Genomic DNA, 19,071 nt, shown 5'->3' with positions numbered 1-19,071 from the left:
ACGGGCGCAACCTGTGCAGGCAAAGCGTAGTACTGGTATGTCGCTGCCGGCTTCTGGGCTGGGTTTAGGGCGTGCATGCATCCACCCCCACCCCCTGCTGACTTCCAATGAGATTGTACACAGCCAGAGTCTGTCAGCAAGTCCCAGCCAATGATTCATGGCTGGGGCCTGCTGATTGGCTGTGTATAATTAAAGCTCAGAGACAATCAACACAGGGCTCTGTGCAGAGAGAACAATCTCTCTGTTTCTTATCCCTGAAAAGATAAGATAACAGGGATAAGAAACAGAGAGATCTCCTAAAAAAAAAAAAAAGTAGCACATAATACACAGGCTAGACACACATTTAACCCCTTGATCACTCCTAGATGTTAACCCCTTTTCAGCCAGTGTCAGTACAGTGACAGTGTATAGTAATAGCACTGATCATTGTATTAGTGTCACTGGAGATGTCCGTGGCAGTTATTCAGTTCCCCCCTCAGCGTCAGTTCGTGTCTCATTCCAAGCTGCTGATCACCGCCATTAGTAGTGTAAAAAAAAAAAAAAAAAAATTCTAGTATATATACTATAGTTTGTAGACACTTTAACTTTCAAACAAACCAATCAAAACACACTTATTGGGATTCTTCTTTTCTTTTTTTCTTTTTTTTTTTTACCAAAGACATGTAGCAGGATACATTTTGGCCAAAATTTTTTAAGAAATTTGATTTTTTTTATTTTTTTTATTGGATTTGCTTTATAGCACAAAGTAATGTAATACATATATATATATATATATATATATATATATATATATTTCTAGATTGTAAGCTCTAATGAGCAGGGCCCTCTAATTCCTCCTGTATTGAATTGTATTGTAACTGTATTGTCTTCCCTTATATTGTAAAGCTCTGTGCAAACAGTTGGCGCTATATAAATCCTGTATAATAATAATATATATATATAAATTTATATAACTTTTATATATATATTTATTATTAATATTATTTTTATATATATACAATTATTATTAATATATATATTATTATATTATTATTCATATATATATATATATATATATATATATATATATATATAAAATTATAATATATATATATTTATTATTATTATATTTTTTTCAAAATGTTTCTGCATTTTTTGTTTAAATCGCAAAAAATTAAAAACCCACTGGTGATCAAATACCACCAAAAGAAAGCTCTATATCAAAAAATGATATCCATTTTGTTTAGGGCACAGCATTGCTTGACCGCGCAGCTGCCAATAAAAGTAGCGTAGTGCTGAATAGCAAAAAAAGGCCTGGTCGTAAAGGGGGGTGAAATCTTCCGGTTCTGAAGTGGATTTATGCATACGTCAATCAGCAAGTGGTTAAACATAGTATAAATATTCACCAGCAGTGAAAAAATAAACCGTAAATTTCAGGATATTGGACACATTTAACCTTTTGTATGATCAGTCTGAATTTAGATGCCGTTGAAGGTAAAGGAATTTCCATGTCGGCTCTTTTTCTTTGTTCATCTGTAATACAAAATGACATCTAAAACTGCCCCTTTAATGGAGTCTATCTTTTACAACAATAGATGGCTTGTATTCCCTAATTAGCTGTCAGTATGGTAAATTTGTTTTGTCTTTGCTTCTGAAAGGACCAAATTCATGGTTGAAAAACTGAGCTCTGGCAAGGTCAAATATTTCCTGAAGACCTCCTGCTGTGAACTTTTACACACTGAATAGTTTGGTTTCAAATATCCATTTATTACACTGAACTTGTACAGCCCTCTGTAGTAATCTGACCTAGTTAGTATTTGGTTTGTGTGCCCACTGCCCAGTAGCGAGTCAGATTCACCGTTACCTGTTTGAGGGAATTTTTTTTAAGACATTTACAGATTTTGGACAAGTTAAAATTCATGCAGCAAAGGAAGACCAAACAACGGCTCACCCTTCCAGATCACATAGCTCCTCCTGCTCATCCAAATGGACCGCCATACATGGCCACTGTTAGAAATCATGGGGCCCCTTACAGCCTTACTGACTGGCGGCCCTCCAAAAATATAAAACAATTTTTGCCAAAATGCCACGGCTGACATATGTTTCACAGCCATGGCAGAGACAATTGAGTTCTGTCCATGATACTTTTTTTTATTGGCATGAACATACAATTTCTCTATTCATTGACAGACGCAGCTCCATATTATTCTTGACCATTGGGTCATACCCCAATGGTCAAGAAGAATATGGAGCTGCGTCTGTCAATGAACTTCAGAGAAAAGGATTTTACGGTAAGTCAAAAATCCAGTTTTCTCTATCGTTCATTGACAGACGCAGCTCCATATTCTTTGACAGACACAGCTCCATATTCTTCTTGACCACTGGGTTATGCTGCCCCCTCAGAGGCTCAATATACACAGCTAACACATCACTGACCACCAATGTAGGGAGCATTCTTCTCACTGGTCACTAATGTAAGGAGCATTCCTCTCACTGATCATCAATTTAGGGAGCATTCTTCCCACTGACCACCAATGTAGGGAGCAATCCTCTCCCTCATCACCAATGTAAGGACCATTCTTCCCACTGACCACCATTGTAAGGTGACGTAATCGGGCTCTTCTCCTGCTGACCACCAGGGAAAGGATGCATTTTTCCACAAAGATCACCAATGTAATGGGGTGCCTTTCCCACTGACCATCTATGTAAGTGGGCATTTCACTGACCACAAGTGAAGGGGGCACATCAGTGGTTGCAAAAAAAAAGGGGGGGTTTTACACTAATTACCAATATAAAAGCCTGAAAGTTATTCTAAGGGTTTCTCCATGTGAACAAGATTGGTGTTGTCATGCTTTCTACAGAAGACTATCTATTCTATATTTTACTGCAGACTGACATTCTCCTCTACAAACTGACTGGAATTTAATGTCTGACACTTTCTCATGCTTTTAGGAGTTTGCCATAAAAATGTGTGAAGTACAGTACAGCTTTTTCTTGTTCAATATTTTTTATTGATTTTATAAAGACAATGTACGGATGTGCATTTAGGGATGACTAGATGTACATCAATATCAGTATAGATTTTTTTAAACATTGTCATTATCTGTTATTACTTTCATTGCAGGTCTCAGAATAAATGCTATTCCTCATATGGAAAGAGAAAAATGTTAAGTGCTGAGGTGTTCTGTAATATGAATATCGATTTGTTTTACTAAAGAGGTCTGCCTTGGCCATCAGATCAGAGCAACCCTGAAAAGCAAATTTCACAAATGTTTCTCCTAAAAAAAAAAAAATATATATATATATATATATATATATATATATATATATATATATATATTGTTAGTCTAAATCACATATGTCAAACACAAGGTCCGCGGGCCAAATCTGGCCCTCCAGGCCTTGTCATGTGGCCCTTGCACCCAGTTTTGCAGCTGGAACATAAGGGAACTCCTCTGCCCCCACCTCCGGCTCTCACCCTCCTCTCCTGCTCCCCGCTGTCACTTGTAAATGCAGAAGCCTTCTGCATTTACAAGGAAAAGGTTTGCTCAGCGGCTCCCAGATCTAACAGGTCCCTGCACACACTTGCGGTGGGGCATAGCGGGGACAGATCTTCAGAGAGGGGAGAGAATGATCTCTTTGCAAGGCACACCACCTACACAAGGAGGTACTAGATCTTGGCCAGGTAGGAGAAAGAGATGCAAGGAAACTTTGGGGGGGGGGGCGTTTGGGGTTGAGGTTGCACACCCTGCACTCTTTACACAGCACACCCCTGAACTCTACGGTCTGTACCTAGCACACCCTTTAACTCTGTACCAGTGCCATCTTAAGAACATTGAAGGGCCCGGGCAATGCCGTGCACTGGGGCCTTGCCTACACGATCACCCATGAGAAAAAAAAATCATATTTTCGATAAGGCTATATTATTTGGTACAGCAGTGCCAGGCTAATGACAGCTTCCAAGTTTGGCGGCTGGGTCCGGTGAACATACACTCACCCTCTACGGTCCAAGTGGCCTGACAGCAGCGCAGGGCCGACAGGCGCTTGTCACCTGCTAAGTTCGGCGGCAGGATGCACACAGAAATCGAGACTGATGCTTGGCTGGGGCTGGGTGACTGGGCAGGTGGGCCCCCCTCCCAGGCAAGTGGGGCCCCCCGTACAACTTCTCAGCGTGCCCATTCGGTAAGATGGCCCTGCTCTGTACGCAATGTAATCCTGAACTCTGCACTCTGTGCATAACGCACTTCTGAACCCTGCACTCTGTAAATAGTGCACACCAGAGACAACTGGCCCTTTGAGTGCAACCACACTGCTGATGTGGCCCGCAATGAATTTGAGTTTGACAACCCTGGTCTAAGTAAAAACATATATACAGTATTTTATATATTTCACTAAATATAGCAGCACTCAACATTTATTGTTTTTATAAAATTTATGTAGCAGATTAGTGATGGATCCATGTAAGTCACTGTAGTAAACCAGGTTGCAAAACAAGGAAAGCAGCGACAATGGTGTAAATTTAGGTGTTTTTTTTTCAGGTAGACATGTTCTCCTATGGCATGGTCCTGTATGAATTGTTGTCTGGTCAGCGGCCATCTTTAGGTCAACACCAACTCCAGATCTCTAAGAAGCTATCGAAAGGGATCCGGCCTGTGCTGGGGCGCCCAGAAGAGGTTCAGTTCTACAGACTTCAAGAGCTGATGATGGAGTGCTGGGACACTAAGCCTGAAAAAGTTGGTCATATTTATTTTCTGTTGACATTTTATTTTCACTGATTTTGTGCTGATGCCAATTTAAAACTCCATTTTCGATTGCACTACTTGCATGCCGATGACTAGCATACAGCAGAAATGGGCAATCTTCAAAATGCCAACTGTTAAATAATTACAAGTCACAGATTTGGAATATCCACACAAATGTGGCTGCTGGTGTATTTGCTAGTGACTAAGGCTCCACTCACACTTGGGCAACTTGCAACATTGGACATGATAAGTCGCAGCCATTCTTTTCAATGGCACCCATTCAGATAGGTGCAACTTAGTCACAGCAATTTTGAAAAGGTGCCTGCACTACTTTAACTTCTTCCTGACCGCCAGCCGCTGATGTACTGTGGCAGGCGGCCGCTCCCAGGCAAATCGCAATACATGTACAGCGCTCGCTCTGGGGAGTCTAGGGGGCGCGCTCGTCAGCGGGGAAGCCGATGCGTGTGTCAGACAGCTCCGATTGCCACCTGATACCCTCGATCTCTCCCCGCTGAGGGAGAAGGACAGTTGGCTGTTGTAAACACAGCCGCCCGTCCTTCTCCCTGGGATGATCATAGAGATCATGTAATCCTTCTTTATAGGATCACAGGTCTCTATGGTCATCTTGGAAGCCACGCCCCCCCACAGTTAGAATAACTCCCCTAGGCTCACATTTAACCCCTTGATCACCAACAGGGTTAACCCCTTCCCTGCCATTGGCATTATTTCAGTAACAGTGCATATTTTTAGCACTGATTACTGTAGTAATGTCACTGGTATCTCCAAAAGTGTAAAAAATGTAAGTTAGTGGTCCGATCTTTCTGCCGCAATGTCGCAGTCCCGCAAAAAATCTCAGATCCCCGCCATTATTAGTTAAAAAAAGCAAAAAAAATTACTTAAATCTTTCCCAAAGTTAGTAGACGCGATAACTTTTGCGCAAACCAATCAAAATATGCTTATTGCGATTTTTTTTTTTTTACCAAAAATATGTAGCAGAAAACAAATTGGCCTAAAATTTTAAAAAAATTTATTTTTTAAATTTTTTTTATTTTTGGGAATGTCATATGGCAGAATGTGAAAAATATTGTGTTTTTCTTCAAAATTGTCGCTATTTTTTTGTTTATAGCGCAAAAAAATAAAAATCGCACAGGTGATCAAATACCACCAAAAGAAAGCTCTATTTGTGGGAGAAAAAGGAGGTGACTTTTGTTTGGGTACAGCGTCGCACGACCGCGCAATTGTCCGTTAAAGTAACGCAGTACCAAAACGCAAAATTAGGCCTGGTCCGGACGGGGGTAAAATCTTACGGGGCTGAAGTGGTTAATGCGACATTTGATGTGATGTAGGTTCATTGAGTGTAAAGTTGCGCTCCAAAATCGCACTGGAAATTGCGCAGCCTTGGAGTCGCTCTAGTAGAAATGGAGCCTTGGTTTTAAAGAATTCCAGGTATGGATATTTTATATATAGTTACATTGATCCAGCTTGGAATAATGTAATTCTGTATATACTATACATGTTTGATGCCCCTGAAAGCTGGAAATCACTGTAGTACACACCACTATGCCAGTAATCTCCACTTACTTTCGTGTCCCATGCTTAGCGGCTGCCTTGCTGCAAACTGAACATAGGTACTTGGCTGCTTGGCACAGGTGCCATTCAGAGAATCTTTGCATTTTCCTAAAGTGGTTGTTGACCTCAGGCATGCAATTTGAACAAAGCATATCCCTCTAAAGTGTGTCTAAATCCAGAGCACTAAGTGCCATTTCTATCTGCTGCCTTTTTCCTCTGCTATCTGCATGAATCTCTTCTGAAAACTTTTCCTGACACCAAAAGATAAACATGTGTTAGTGAAGGGATCTCCAGCATACAGCCTGTGATTGACAGCCTCAGCTCTGTTCCTGTGTGCAGTCTGAAGAGGGCTGTGTCAGAAGGCTCAGAACATTCAGGGTATGAGAGATGATTACGGCCATACACACCTACACAGGTTGAACTGGATGGGCTATTGTCTTTATTCAACCTCACCTACTATGTAACTATATGTGTCCCTTCTCTCCAATCAGCTGTCAGAGCTCTGCAGAGTGTAATTTTAGCTCTCCACCCCCTGTTTTCTGACAGCTCAGGCAAGCTTTATAAATTCTGGACTTTTAATGGATGTTGAGAAGAAAAGACTGCAGATAAACAGTTACAACTTATGCAGGAGGATTTGTTTAATCTCTGTGTATCACCTGAAGCCATGTAAGTTCTCATGGAAGGTAATACAATCACTTTAATGAATGCAAAACATTCTCTAATTGGACAAGATGGAGAGGCATGCTGTGTCCTGTCCTTAACAACCAATGACCCATCAGCTGTCAACGGGCTTCCCCACGAAGAGCTGAAATGTAAAAGAAAAGAAAGCCAGCAAAAGAAAATTCACACCCCCCCCCCCCACCCATCCGGGTCTGGTATGGATTTTAAGGGGAACCCCACACCAAAATGTAAAAAGAAACAGAAACCAGACCCTTAGCATGCAGCGGAGCAGGCCAGGAAAGAAGGGGGGGATGAGCGAGTGCCCCCCCCCTCCTTAACCATACCAGGCCACATGCCCTCAACATGGAGAAGGTGTTCTGGGGCGGGGGGGGGCCTATGGCGGTGTGGCTGGCGTCGTGATTGACGATGGATCTACATCGGGGGACATTGTTTTATATTTTTTAATAAAAGAATTGTCAAAAACTCGTGTGGTGTCTTTATTCACTTTTTACACTTTTTTTGGTGAATGGGTAGTGTTACTATACCATACTCATTCACATGTAGGGGGGGGGGGGGAATCTGGAGGCTTCTAGATTCCAATAAGCCCCTCACCCCCACAACCACTGCCCAGGGTTCTCGTCCACTTCCTTTCCTGACCTGCTGGGCTGCATGCTCAGATAAGGGTCTGGTAAGGATTTAGGGGGGGGACCCTAAATCCTTACCAGACCCTTATCTGAGCATGCAGCATGTTTTTTTTTTTTTTTCTGAATTTTCTATTGCCAGCATTCTTTTGTTTACATTTCAGCTCTCAGTGGGGAACGAAAATTTGGAATTCTTTAGAAAATGAATATACGAAACGAAATTAAACGAATTTCAATGAAAATCGTTACTATTTCATTCGGATGCATCCGAATAACCAAAAATTGGGCTTCCAGCTTCCCAGGCCATTATTTCGGTATGGTATTTACGTTGTTACCTTGGTCCAAGCTGTAACTATGTATAAAATATTGATACTTGGAATTCTTCTCTAAACAAGTTTTGTAACATAAATATTCAAGCAAGGAAATATTTGCAGTTATGTAATCTTGGGGAGTTCCATTTGCTGTGTAGCGAGCAGGATGTGTCATTTTGCTGTATCTGCATTCTCTTCTCCAAAGCACGTTATGTCATTATACTCACAATATTGTAAATCTTATTTACCTAATTCTGGTGTAATGAGCCTAGAAAGGATTTCCATGTATAATGCCTTCATAACACAGCTGTTGGTATGCTAATATTGACTTACTGCTGCACTTTTTGTTGTCACCATCTGTTAGAGATTAGTCAATTTCCACAAACATAATTATTTAATAATTACACATAGCACACGGGAAAATTGGCCTGAAAAATATCGCTTGGTAAAGGACAACTGCACCTACGATGGAAAGATAGAAGAGCGATAATTCCAGGCTGGGACTAATGTGATATTTATAGAATTTCTTGTCTTTTTAACCACTTCAGCCCCGGAAGGATCTGCCCCCTTCCTGACCAGGCCCTATTTTGCGATTTGGCACTGCGTTACTTTAACAGACAATTGCGCGGTCATGTGACGCTCTACCCAAACAAAATTTACGTCCCTTTTTTCCCCCACAAATAGAGCTTTCTTTTGGTGGTATTTGATCACCTGTGCGATTTTTATTTTTTGCGCTAAAAATAAAGAAAGACATTTTTCACATTCTGCTACATGACATTCCCAAAAAAAAAAATTTAAAAATCTAAATTTTTTTTAACATTTTAGACCAATTTGTTTTTTGCTACGTATTTTTGGTAAAAAAAATCGCAATAAGCTTATTTTGATTGGTTTGCGCAAAAGTTATCGCGTCTACTAACTATGGGAAAGATTTATGTCATTTTTATTGTTTTTTTTTAACTAGTAATGACGGCGATCTGCGATTTTTTGCAGGACTGCGACATTGCGGCGGACAGATCAGACCGCTAACTGACATTTTTGACACTTTTGGGGGTACCAGTGACATTACTACAGTAATCAGTGCTAAAAATATGCAATGTTACTATAATAATACCATTGGCAGGGAAGGGGTTAATAATATGGGTGATCAAGAGGTTAAATGTGAGCCTAGGGGAGTGATTCTAACTGTGGGGGGGCGTGGCTTCTGAGATGGCCATAGAGACATGTGATCCTATATAGAAGGATCACAGGCGCTCTGTGATCATTCCAGGGAGAAGAACGGTCAGCTGTGTTTACAACAGCCGACCGTCCTTCTCTCTCAGCAGGGAACGATCGCGGGTGTCAGGCGGCAATAGGAGCCCCCTAGATTCCCAAGAGCGAGCGCCGTACATGTACAGGGACTTGCCTGGGAGCGGCTGCCTGCCGCAGTACATCTGCGGCGGCCGGTCATAAACTGGTTAATAATGGACGTGTGCAAGTGTTGTAACTTGCGTTACCCTGAAAAAAGACTTCACTTTTTTTTTTTTTTAATCCCCAGCATTTTTAGTAAGGCATACTCATAGCGATATAGTTTTCCATACATGCCAGTGAATTTACTATAGTAAAGAAATAAAATCAGCGCACCACAATACATAGATGTAATAAAAGCAGCTGAACACTCAGGGTCAAAATATCAAATCCAAGAGAAATAACTTGAAAAAACACAGTGCAGCCGCAGCACTAAATAAATCAAATAAAATCAAATGACATTCCCTAAAAAGACAATCTTAAAACAATTTCTCAAAGATGTAAACATCAAATAGAGTCCCAAAGTGATGAGGGGTGTTCATGCAGACATCAAAGCATTCAAGATGTGCTCCAATGTGGAAATCCTCCACCAGCCACACTAAATCCTCACCTCCAGCTAAGATCCCTGGGTTAGCAGTCGGGTCAAATCAAGCATTTACTGAAAGGGGATGCGGGTGTGCTTCTGACAGGGACGCTCCCAAACACGGTACCTGAGCTCCTCAATTTTTCACTGGGAATAGCAGCATTTGATGTTTAAAAGGATAAAAGAGCAGCACATAGTGTGTACCATAATAAAACAGCTTTTATTGCAAATAAATGTGATAAAATTACCAGAGCCAGCACTATAACCAGTGCAAGATAATACAGCGTGGTACAGGGATAAACTTCCGAGTTGGGTGGCTGCGGGGGACGTCACAATCTCCTCCTACCTCCGTACGCGTTACGTCCCCAAAGGCGGGACTTCGTCAGCGGATTCCTGTACCACGCTGTATTATCTTGCACTGGTTATAGTGCCGGCTCTGGTAATTTTATTAGAAACATAGAATGTGTCGGCAGATAAGAACCATTTGGCCCATCTAGTCTGCCCAATATATCTGAATCCTATGAATAGTCCCTGGCCCTATCTTATATGAAGGATAGCCTTATGCCTATCCCATGCATGCTTAAACTCCTTCACTGTATTTGCAGCTACCACTTCTGCAGGAAGGTTATTCCATGCATCCACTACTCTCTCAGTAAAGTAATACTTCCTCACATTACTTTTAAACCTTTGCCCCTCTAATTTAAAACTGTGTCCTCTTGTGGTAGTTTTTCTTCTTTTAAATATGCTCTCCTCCTTTACCGATTTGATTCCCTTTATGTATTTAAAAGTTTCTATCATATCCCCTCTGTCTCTTCTTTCTTCCAAGCTATACATGTTAAGGTCCTTTAACCTTTCCTGGTAAGTTTTTTCCTGCAATCCATGTACTAGTTTAGTAGCTCTTCTCTGAACTCTCTCTAGAGTATCTATATCCTTCTGGAGATATGGCCTCCAGTACTGCGCACAATACTCCAAGTGAGGTCTCACCAGTGTTCTGTACAGCGGCATAAGCACTTCTCTCTTTCTACTGCTTATACCTCTCCCTATACATCCAAGCATTCTGCTGGCATTTCGTGCTGCTCTATTACATTTATTTGCAATAAAAGCTGTTTTATTGGAGCACATCTTGAATGTTTTGATGTCTGCATGAACACCCCTCATCGCTTTGAGACTCTATTTGATGTTTACATCTTTGAGAAACTTTTAAGATTGTGTTTTAAGGGAATGTCATTTGATTTGATTTGATTTATTTTGTGATGCACTGTTTTTTCAAGTCAATTTACTATGCCCAGTTAGATTTTTTTTTTATTTTATAATCTTTATTTAATATTTAACCACTTAAGCCCCGGAGGATTTAGCTGCTCAAAGACCAGGGCCTATTTTGCGATTCGGCACTGCGTGATTTTAACGGACAATTGCGCGGTCGTGCGACGCTGTACCCAAATAAAATTGATGTCCTTTTTTTCCCACAAACAGAGCTTTCTTTTGGTGGTATTTGATCACCTGTGCAACTTTTACTTTTTGCGCTATAAACAGAAAAATAGCGACAATTTTGAAAAAATAACAATATTTTTCACATTATTTTTATATGAAATTCCCCCCCAAAAAAATGTAAAAATCAAAATTTTTTAACATTTTAGGCCAATTTGTCACAATAAGCGTATTTTGATTGGTTTGCGCAAAAGTTATTGCGTTTACTAACTACGGGAAAGATTTGTCATTTTTATTGTTTTTTTTTAAGTAGTAATGGTGGCGATCTGCGTTTTTTTTTTTTTTTGCGGGACTGCGACTTTGCGGCAGACAGATCCTTGACTGACATTTTTGACACTTTTGGGGGTACCAGTGACACTACTACAGTAATCAGTGCTATACATATGCACTGTTACTGTAATAATGACACTGGCAGGGAAGGGGTTAACTTTATTAGAGATCCAGGGGTTAAGTGTGTCCCTAGGGGCGTGATTCTAACTGTCAAGGGGCGTGGCTTTTGATGTAACCACAGAGACATACGATCCTACATAGCAGGATCGTATGATCTCTGCAGTTACACCAGGGAGAATGACAGATGGTTGTGTTTTCATCAGCCGTCTGCCTTTCTCCCTCTCCAGCGGGAGATCGCGGGTGGCCGGCGGACATCAGAGCCGCTGGTCACTTGCGCGGTGATGGCAGTGAACGAGCGGGCGAATGACGTACCGATACGTCACTTTGCCCTGGAGGGGCTGACCGCCGCAGTATATGTACTTGCGGCAGTCGGCAAGTGGTTAAAACACGCAGTCAGCATTGTGAGTTTACATATCAGTCTATTTAGTGTATCAAAAGCATTGGTTGGACAGGTATTATAAAAAGTGAAAAAGCTGGCCCATACTGGGCATCAGCCTAACACAGAAGAACAAATCTCTTATAAATGTAAATAGTGCACATCAAACATCTAAATAGTAAATATAATACATATCATGAAGATTGTATAGATGTGAAGGTACGTCTGTTCATAGGTCGACGCGTTTCGTATCAAGAGTCTTCAGGACCATAGACGCACAGACATATTCTTAAACAGATTCAGTATTAGAGATATTACACCATATAACATGCTAAATATATCAATCAAATGCATAGTATGTTGTGCATAGCTTACTAGAGAACGACCTCCTCTGACCATCAAAAGATGTTATTACACCTGTCCAACCAACTTTCTCTGATATGACGGGATTATGGCATGGTTTTGATAGCTTTTTCTTGTTTTTTTTAGTGTTTTCGGTATCTTCCTTATTTGATGCTTATAATTTAGGTATTGTCTAAAGGTGGCCATAGTTGACTTTTTTTTTTTTTTTTGATCAGCCCATATAATCCGATCCTGTGTTTAGCTATCACCCTCCCCACTGAGACAGTGGAGTTGTTTTACTAATGGAGATTGCAAAATCTTGTGCAGCTCTGCATGGTAGTCAGTCAGCTTCTAACTTCATCTTGTTCAATTAAGCTTTGACAATTTGTCCTCGTTCACATGGGAGCGATTTGACATGCCAAATCGCAGCCTATTCCTGGCAACGGCAATGTCCCAATCGGTGCGAGCCGGCTTACCGGAGCTGCGCTGATTTCTTAAAGTAGTTCCTGAACTACTTTTGGCGACTTCGGGGGCGATTTCAATAGACATCTGTGCACAAAGACGCACACGTCTTTCAAATACCCCCTGGACTCGCACTGAAATGCGGGTTTCAAATAGTGCATTTGCAAACCCGCCTTCAATGTGAACAAGGGCTAAAACCTGGAAGCTGATTGGTTTCTATGCAGAGCTTCACCAGATTTTGCACTCTCCATTTTAGTAAATTATCTTCATTGAATTCTGATAGCGGGGACTGCTCAGCTGTCAGAATACACCAAACATGTTACTTGGTCTCCTGCTATTTCCTCTATGGGGGCTGAAACCCCATTCTGGATCTAAAAACCACACTCAGTGCCTTGCTTCGGGTGCAGAATTTCTGTATGGAATTCACTAGTCGAGTCATTGTGGAGTTCACACTGCCATATGCGATACGCAGGGGGTGTCAATTAACAGTTAACGACACACCCAGTTGAGATTGCATATCGCAGTGCGATCTGCAAGTTCGCACAGAATCGGTTCGCATTAGTGTGAACCACCATTCGATCCGATTATGCTGCGGATTAAAAAAAGGGTCCTGTGTGTGTTTTAGTGCGATTGCGGTGCGAATTCAACCATACAAACCGTATGGCTGAAATTTGCACCGCACATGAGATCGCATGTAACTTAGGAGCAGTGCGCTCCGAATTACATGCGATCTCTGTGATCACACAAATGTGAACCGGCATTAAAGGGACAATCCTTAAAGTGAGTTTTTTTTGTTGTTAAAAATAACAGCCATGTTATACTTACCTGCTCTGTGTAAAGGTTTTACACAGAGCAGCCCCCATCCTCTTCCTCTTGGGTCCCCCAGCAGTGGTCCTGGCTCTCCCCCCCCCCCCCCCCTGTTGCTTGCCCCCAGTAGCAAGACTCTTGTTATAGGGGCACGCTCCTGTGAATAGGCATTGTGCATTCACACACAGAGTGTTGTTTGGTCCCCCCCCCCCAGTCTCTCCTCATTCGCTCACTAGCTGTGATTGACAGCAGCAGGAGCCAGTGGCTCCCACTGCTGTGTGAGCCAATGAGGGGAGAGAGACCGAGACACACGGGAGAGCCGATGCTCTCATACACATTGCTTGATCAAGATGGGGCTCAGGTAAGTATGAGGGGGGACTAGGGTTGATGCTGCTCTCAGAAGGTTTTTTTTACCTTAATGCATAGAATAAATAAAAGCATTACTTAGGCCAAAACTTTTTTTTTTTTTTTTTAATGTGGAGAGGGATTGGAACCTCTGTCAGTTGTTATCGCTGTCTGTGCTCCCGCTAGGGAAATTCACCCTCTCTATTTGTCCTGTTTACCATTATCATTGAAAGGGAAAGTAAAAGAAAATCCCAGATTTTAGGTTGTCCCTAGAAAAGTAATACAGGGAAAATGTTAAAAAAGGGGACACTAGTTCATGTGACCTGGGGGGTCCCCAAAATATTCCCTATAATTTGCAGAGATTTTGTCTCACTACCTGCTTGGCTATGGAACAGGAAGTAAAGGTAGTTCTACCCAATGGGACAAAGATGGTGAGAATAATATCTGACAGGTGGGGGGGGGGGGGGTTATAGCCCTAAATGAAAAAAAAAAAGTTTTGCCCTTAGTTCTACTTTAGGGTAAAAAACCTTCTGCCTTTAGAGCTACCTTAACCCGTTAAAGAGGGGCAGGCAGCCTCTCCTGTGCAAACCGACGTAGGTATACGTCTGTCGCGCGCCTGCAACTAGGGGCAAGTGCGCCCCGGCGGGGATTCCGATGCACGGGTCAGGTGGCTTTGATTGCCGCCTGGCACCCACGATCGTTCCCCGCTGAGAGAGAAGGACAGGCAGCTGTTGTGAAGACAGCTGACCGTTCTTCTCTCTTGAATGATTATAGAGCCCATGTGATCCTTCTATGTAGGAACACAGGTCTCTATGGTCATTCCACAAGCCACACCCCCCCACAGTTAGAATCACTCCCCTAGGCTTACATTTAACCCCTTGATCACCCACAGTGTTAACCCCTTCCCTGCCAGTGTCATTATTAAAGTAACAGTGCATATTTTTAGCAATGATTACTGTAGTAATGTCACTGGTCCCCCCAAAAGTGTCAAAAATGTCAGTTAGGGGTCCGATCTGTCCGCTGCAAAATCGCAGATCGCCGCCATTAATAGTAAAAAAAAATAAACAATAAAAATTACAAATCTTACCCATAGTTTGTAGACGTGATAACTTTTGCGCAAACCAATCAAAATATTGCATATTATTGCGATTTTTTTTTTTTTTTTTTTTACCAAAAATATGTAGCAGAAAAATTGGCCTAAAATGTTAAAAAAATTTAGATTTTTTATTTTTTTTGGGAACGTTATATAGCAGAAAGTGAAAATATTTATTTTTTTTTTTTTTCAGAATAGTCGCTCTATTTTTGTTTATAGCGTAAAAAATAAAAAACGCAGAGGAGATCAAATACCACCAAAAGAAATCTCTATTTGTGGGGAAAAAAAATCTATTTTATTTAGGTAAAGCGCCGTATGACCGTGCAGTTGTCCGTTAAAGTAAAGCAATGCCGAATCGCAAAATATGGACTGGTCATTAAGGGGGCAAATCCTTTTGGTCCAGAAGTGGTTTAGGACAAGGTTTTACTTTTTCCTATAAAGGCACACTGCATTAAATCATTAACCACCACCTGGACTTTTCGGGATCAGAATTTTGTTTCCCAGATTTGTAAGGCTATCACCTGGTCTTCCATTCACACGTTCTGTAAGTTTTTCTAGGTGGATATTAAGACCTATGCTAATGCCAGTTCAGGATGTATGGCCCTTCAGGTATGGCTGTCCTGAGCCCCCCAACTGTTCCCAGTCATTTGAAGGCCTGTTAGAATTATGTTTGCAGTGTTGCCCACCCCTCATTTTGACTGCTTTAGGAAGTCCCAACTGTCTCAGAATTCTTTCTGGCCCCTAATAAACGATAAAGAAAACAGGGTTTTTGACTTGCTGTAAAATCTTTAAAGTGGACCTTTCCCCCTTTCCTATCAGCATGCATTTGTGTATGCTGATGTGAAATTGACTAATGCTTTTTTTAAATGTTTTGTTTTTTTATGCTTTACTTGCCTTTTTATTTTCTCCTTCCTGGTTTCCCTGAGGGCAGTGGTGACTTTGTCCTGGCCAGCAGGGGCGTACATACAGGAGTCGCAGGGTCTCAATTTAGACCTGACCCCATGCTCCAGGGGGCTTGTGCAGCCTCCTGTACACCTGGATAGGAGGAACATTGTACCCCTACTTATTCACCCAAAAAAGTGTCAATAATAAATAAAAACAGGTTTTTGACAAAGTCCTTTAATAAAATTGAGGAATGTCCCCCGTCGTAGCACCAAAGTGTCTTCTCTCTCTGGTGATGTTATTTTTCTCCGGTTCTTCTCCCTCCGCTGTCCTCTTCCTCCGGTTCTTCTCCCGCCGATGTCATCCTCTTCCTCCGGTTCTTTTCCCTCCGCTGTCTTCTTCTACCTCTGGTTCTTCTGCCAGTTCTGGGATCGGGGTCTCCAGATTATGTCACCGAATGGCCATGCCCCATGGCTATTTAAGTAATGGCACACGCAGCAACAGCAGGAACCAGCGTCAGGATGGAGAAGAACCGGCAGAAAAACCAAAGAAGACAGCGGAGGTAGAAGAACCAGAGGAAGAAGACAGTGGAGTAAGAAGATATCACCTGAGAGAGGAGAACCGGAGGGAGAAAATACATTGGAGCTACAACGGGGGACATTCTTCACTTTTAATAAAACCTGTTTACTGTTTTTATTTATTTTTGAGACATTTTTTTGGGTGAATGTGTAGGGGTAGGGGGTAATGTACCCCATACTCATTCACATAGGGTGGAAGTCAGAATCTGGGGGCCCCCTTGTTGAAGGGGGCTTCCAGATTCAGGTTAGCCCCCTACCCGCAGACCCCCACAACCACTGCCCATGGTTGTCTGGAAGAGGCCCTTGTCCCCATCAACATGGGGGACAAGGTGCTTTGGGTTGGGGGGGGCGCAGAGCCCCCCTGCCCCAAAGCACCCACTCCCCATGTTGAGGGCATGTTGCCTAGTATGGTCCAGGAGGGAGGGGGGGCACTCGCTCCCCCCCCAACCCTTTCCTGACCTGCCGGGCTGTGTGCTCGGATAAGTGTCTGGTATAAATTTTGAGAGGGACCCCATGCCGTTTTTTTTTTTTTTTGACGTGGGGTTTCCCTTCAAAATTCATACCTGACCGAAGGGTCTGGTAGGGTCTTTGGGGGGGGGGGCGCCACACCGTTTTTTTGGGGGGGGGTTAATTTTGGCGTGGGCCCCCTCAAGATCCCCAGAAGACAAGTCGGATCACTTAGGACGATGATCTGACTTGGATGTTACTTACACTCAAATCAATGAGCTAAAATTGTGCCCAAGTCGGACCAAAGTAGTGCAGGAACCTTTTTTCAAGTCGGCCCGACTTGTTTCTGACCAGTTAAGAGGCTCCATTGATTTATACACGCCATGCGACATGTGCTCCCAAAGTCGGAGCGCATGTAGCACCAGCGTGAACCGGACCTAAAATTGTAAAAAGTAGGGCCATTGGGGGATAGGGGAGATCCTTTTTAATGGTAGACACTGCAAAATTAACTTTGCTGCCTGTAATATACCGTATTTCCTAACGAGCAGGGCCCTCTGATTCCTCCTGCATTGAATTGTACTGTAACTGTATTGTCTTCCCCCACACTGTAAAGCGCTGTGCAAACTGTTGGCGCTATATAAATCCTGTATAATAATAAATATAATAATTTCAATTTAAATATGATTTTATTTTTTTTTTAAATTAAATACAAATTTCCTTATTTTTAGAATGTTTGGCACTGTGACTGTGGAGTATATTTCTTACTATAGATAACTTTTAGTATTGTAGATATTCTTTTGGACAGATTTTACTGTACTCTTTTTTGTTTCTTTTGTTCATAGCGCCCTCTGGCTGCGTCTGTGGTGCGGCGTATGAATGATCCAAGTTTCTCAGTCTTCAAGTATCATATCTTATGCGGAATGCAGGAGACATTCTGTTCATCCAGGGAAGTGGACACCACCGTTGTCTTCTGGATGGGAGCGGGGCAAACAAGGTATTAGCCTTTCTGTAGGAAACGTTATTTATTACCACTCTGTTTTTGCATCAGTGTATAAAACACCTGTCTCTTTGTGTGTTCAGTATTGGGGGCTGGGTGAAGTGCTGTGGCTGTTGTGTCAATAAGATGTAATAATACCAATTTTATATGTTAATTTTTACTAATACCACCTATTGATTGCATGCATGTATCATTCTACAAAGGGACTCTAATAGGGATGGACCGATTATCGACAAAGCTGATATATCGGGGGGGCCAATATGCACTTTCCCCGATATATCGGAATCGGCACCGGAGGTTACCGATATTTCGGAAAAGTGCTTGTACTGAAGTGATGCCTGCAGCTAGAGGCATCACCCCGGTACCGGCGTCCATAGCCGACGGTCAGCTGTCTTGTAATGACAACCGATGCGGCTGAGAAGCCGCTCGGCTGTCATTACAAGGAGCGGGAGGGGACGTTCCCCCCCCCCTCCTGCCACCTTCTGCAACTCACCTGGGTCACCCGTCCCACCAGGAGACCCGGGCAACCAGCCTGCACGGCTGCCGAAATCTCAATGCAAAAACCCGGAAGTATGGTCATGACGCCAGATTCAAAAAAATGACAGCATTCAAAACAGCCAAACTTGGCATTTTGAATGCTTTTAAGTGCAGAGGAGGGGTTTGGGGTCTTTTAGACCCCAACATCACTCCACAAGAGTACCTTGAGTTAAGTAAAAGAGTTAAGTAAAGAAAATAAAAAAATAAACAATTTTTTAAATGTGCGAAAATATCGGCCCAGATCGTCCAATACCGATATGCGATGACCAAAATATCAGTATCGGCAATGAAAAAACGATATTGGTCGATCACTAGACTCTAACCTCCAGGTTATCATGTTATTAAGTAAAATATTAAAGTGATCCTAAAGTTTTGTTTTTTTTTCTTAAAAGAAAAAAAAGTTGTACCATGAAGTGGGGCTGTACCCGCACTGAATGGATTACCTGCTGGTTTTTGTCATGGTAAAGGAGAAAGGGGATTTACTTACCTAATCCTCTGAGCACAAAACTGTTTTGGCACCCACGCGCTCTAGCAGTCTTGAGTTGTGGACTGTTCCTG

At 42.2% G+C, this 19,071-nt stretch overlaps 1 protein-coding gene across 2 annotated transcripts in view; it reads left to right on the top strand.

Annotated features, from left to right (window-relative positions):
- The window catches only part of LRRK1 (leucine rich repeat kinase 1), a 439,003-nt gene that overhangs the window by 387,526 nt on the left and 32,406 nt on the right, over positions 1-19,071 (top strand). For both annotated transcript variants that reach the window (XM_082253047.1, XM_082253048.1), the window contains 2 exons: positions 4,518-4,712; positions 17,822-17,973. In XM_082253047.1, the coding sequence (XP_082109173.1) occupies positions 4,518-4,712; positions 17,822-17,973 (347 nt within the window). The remainder of the gene's footprint in view (positions 1-4,517; positions 4,713-17,821; positions 17,974-19,071) is intronic.

This window comes from Pelophylax lessonae, assembly GCF_965119305.1.
Source record: "Pelophylax lessonae genome assembly, chromosome: 4".
Classification (NCBI taxonomy): Eukaryota; Metazoa; Chordata; class Amphibia; order Anura; family Ranidae; genus Pelophylax; species Pelophylax lessonae.
The sequence above is the reverse complement of the archived record's forward strand: the minus strand, read 5'-3'. Positions and strand labels throughout refer to the sequence as shown.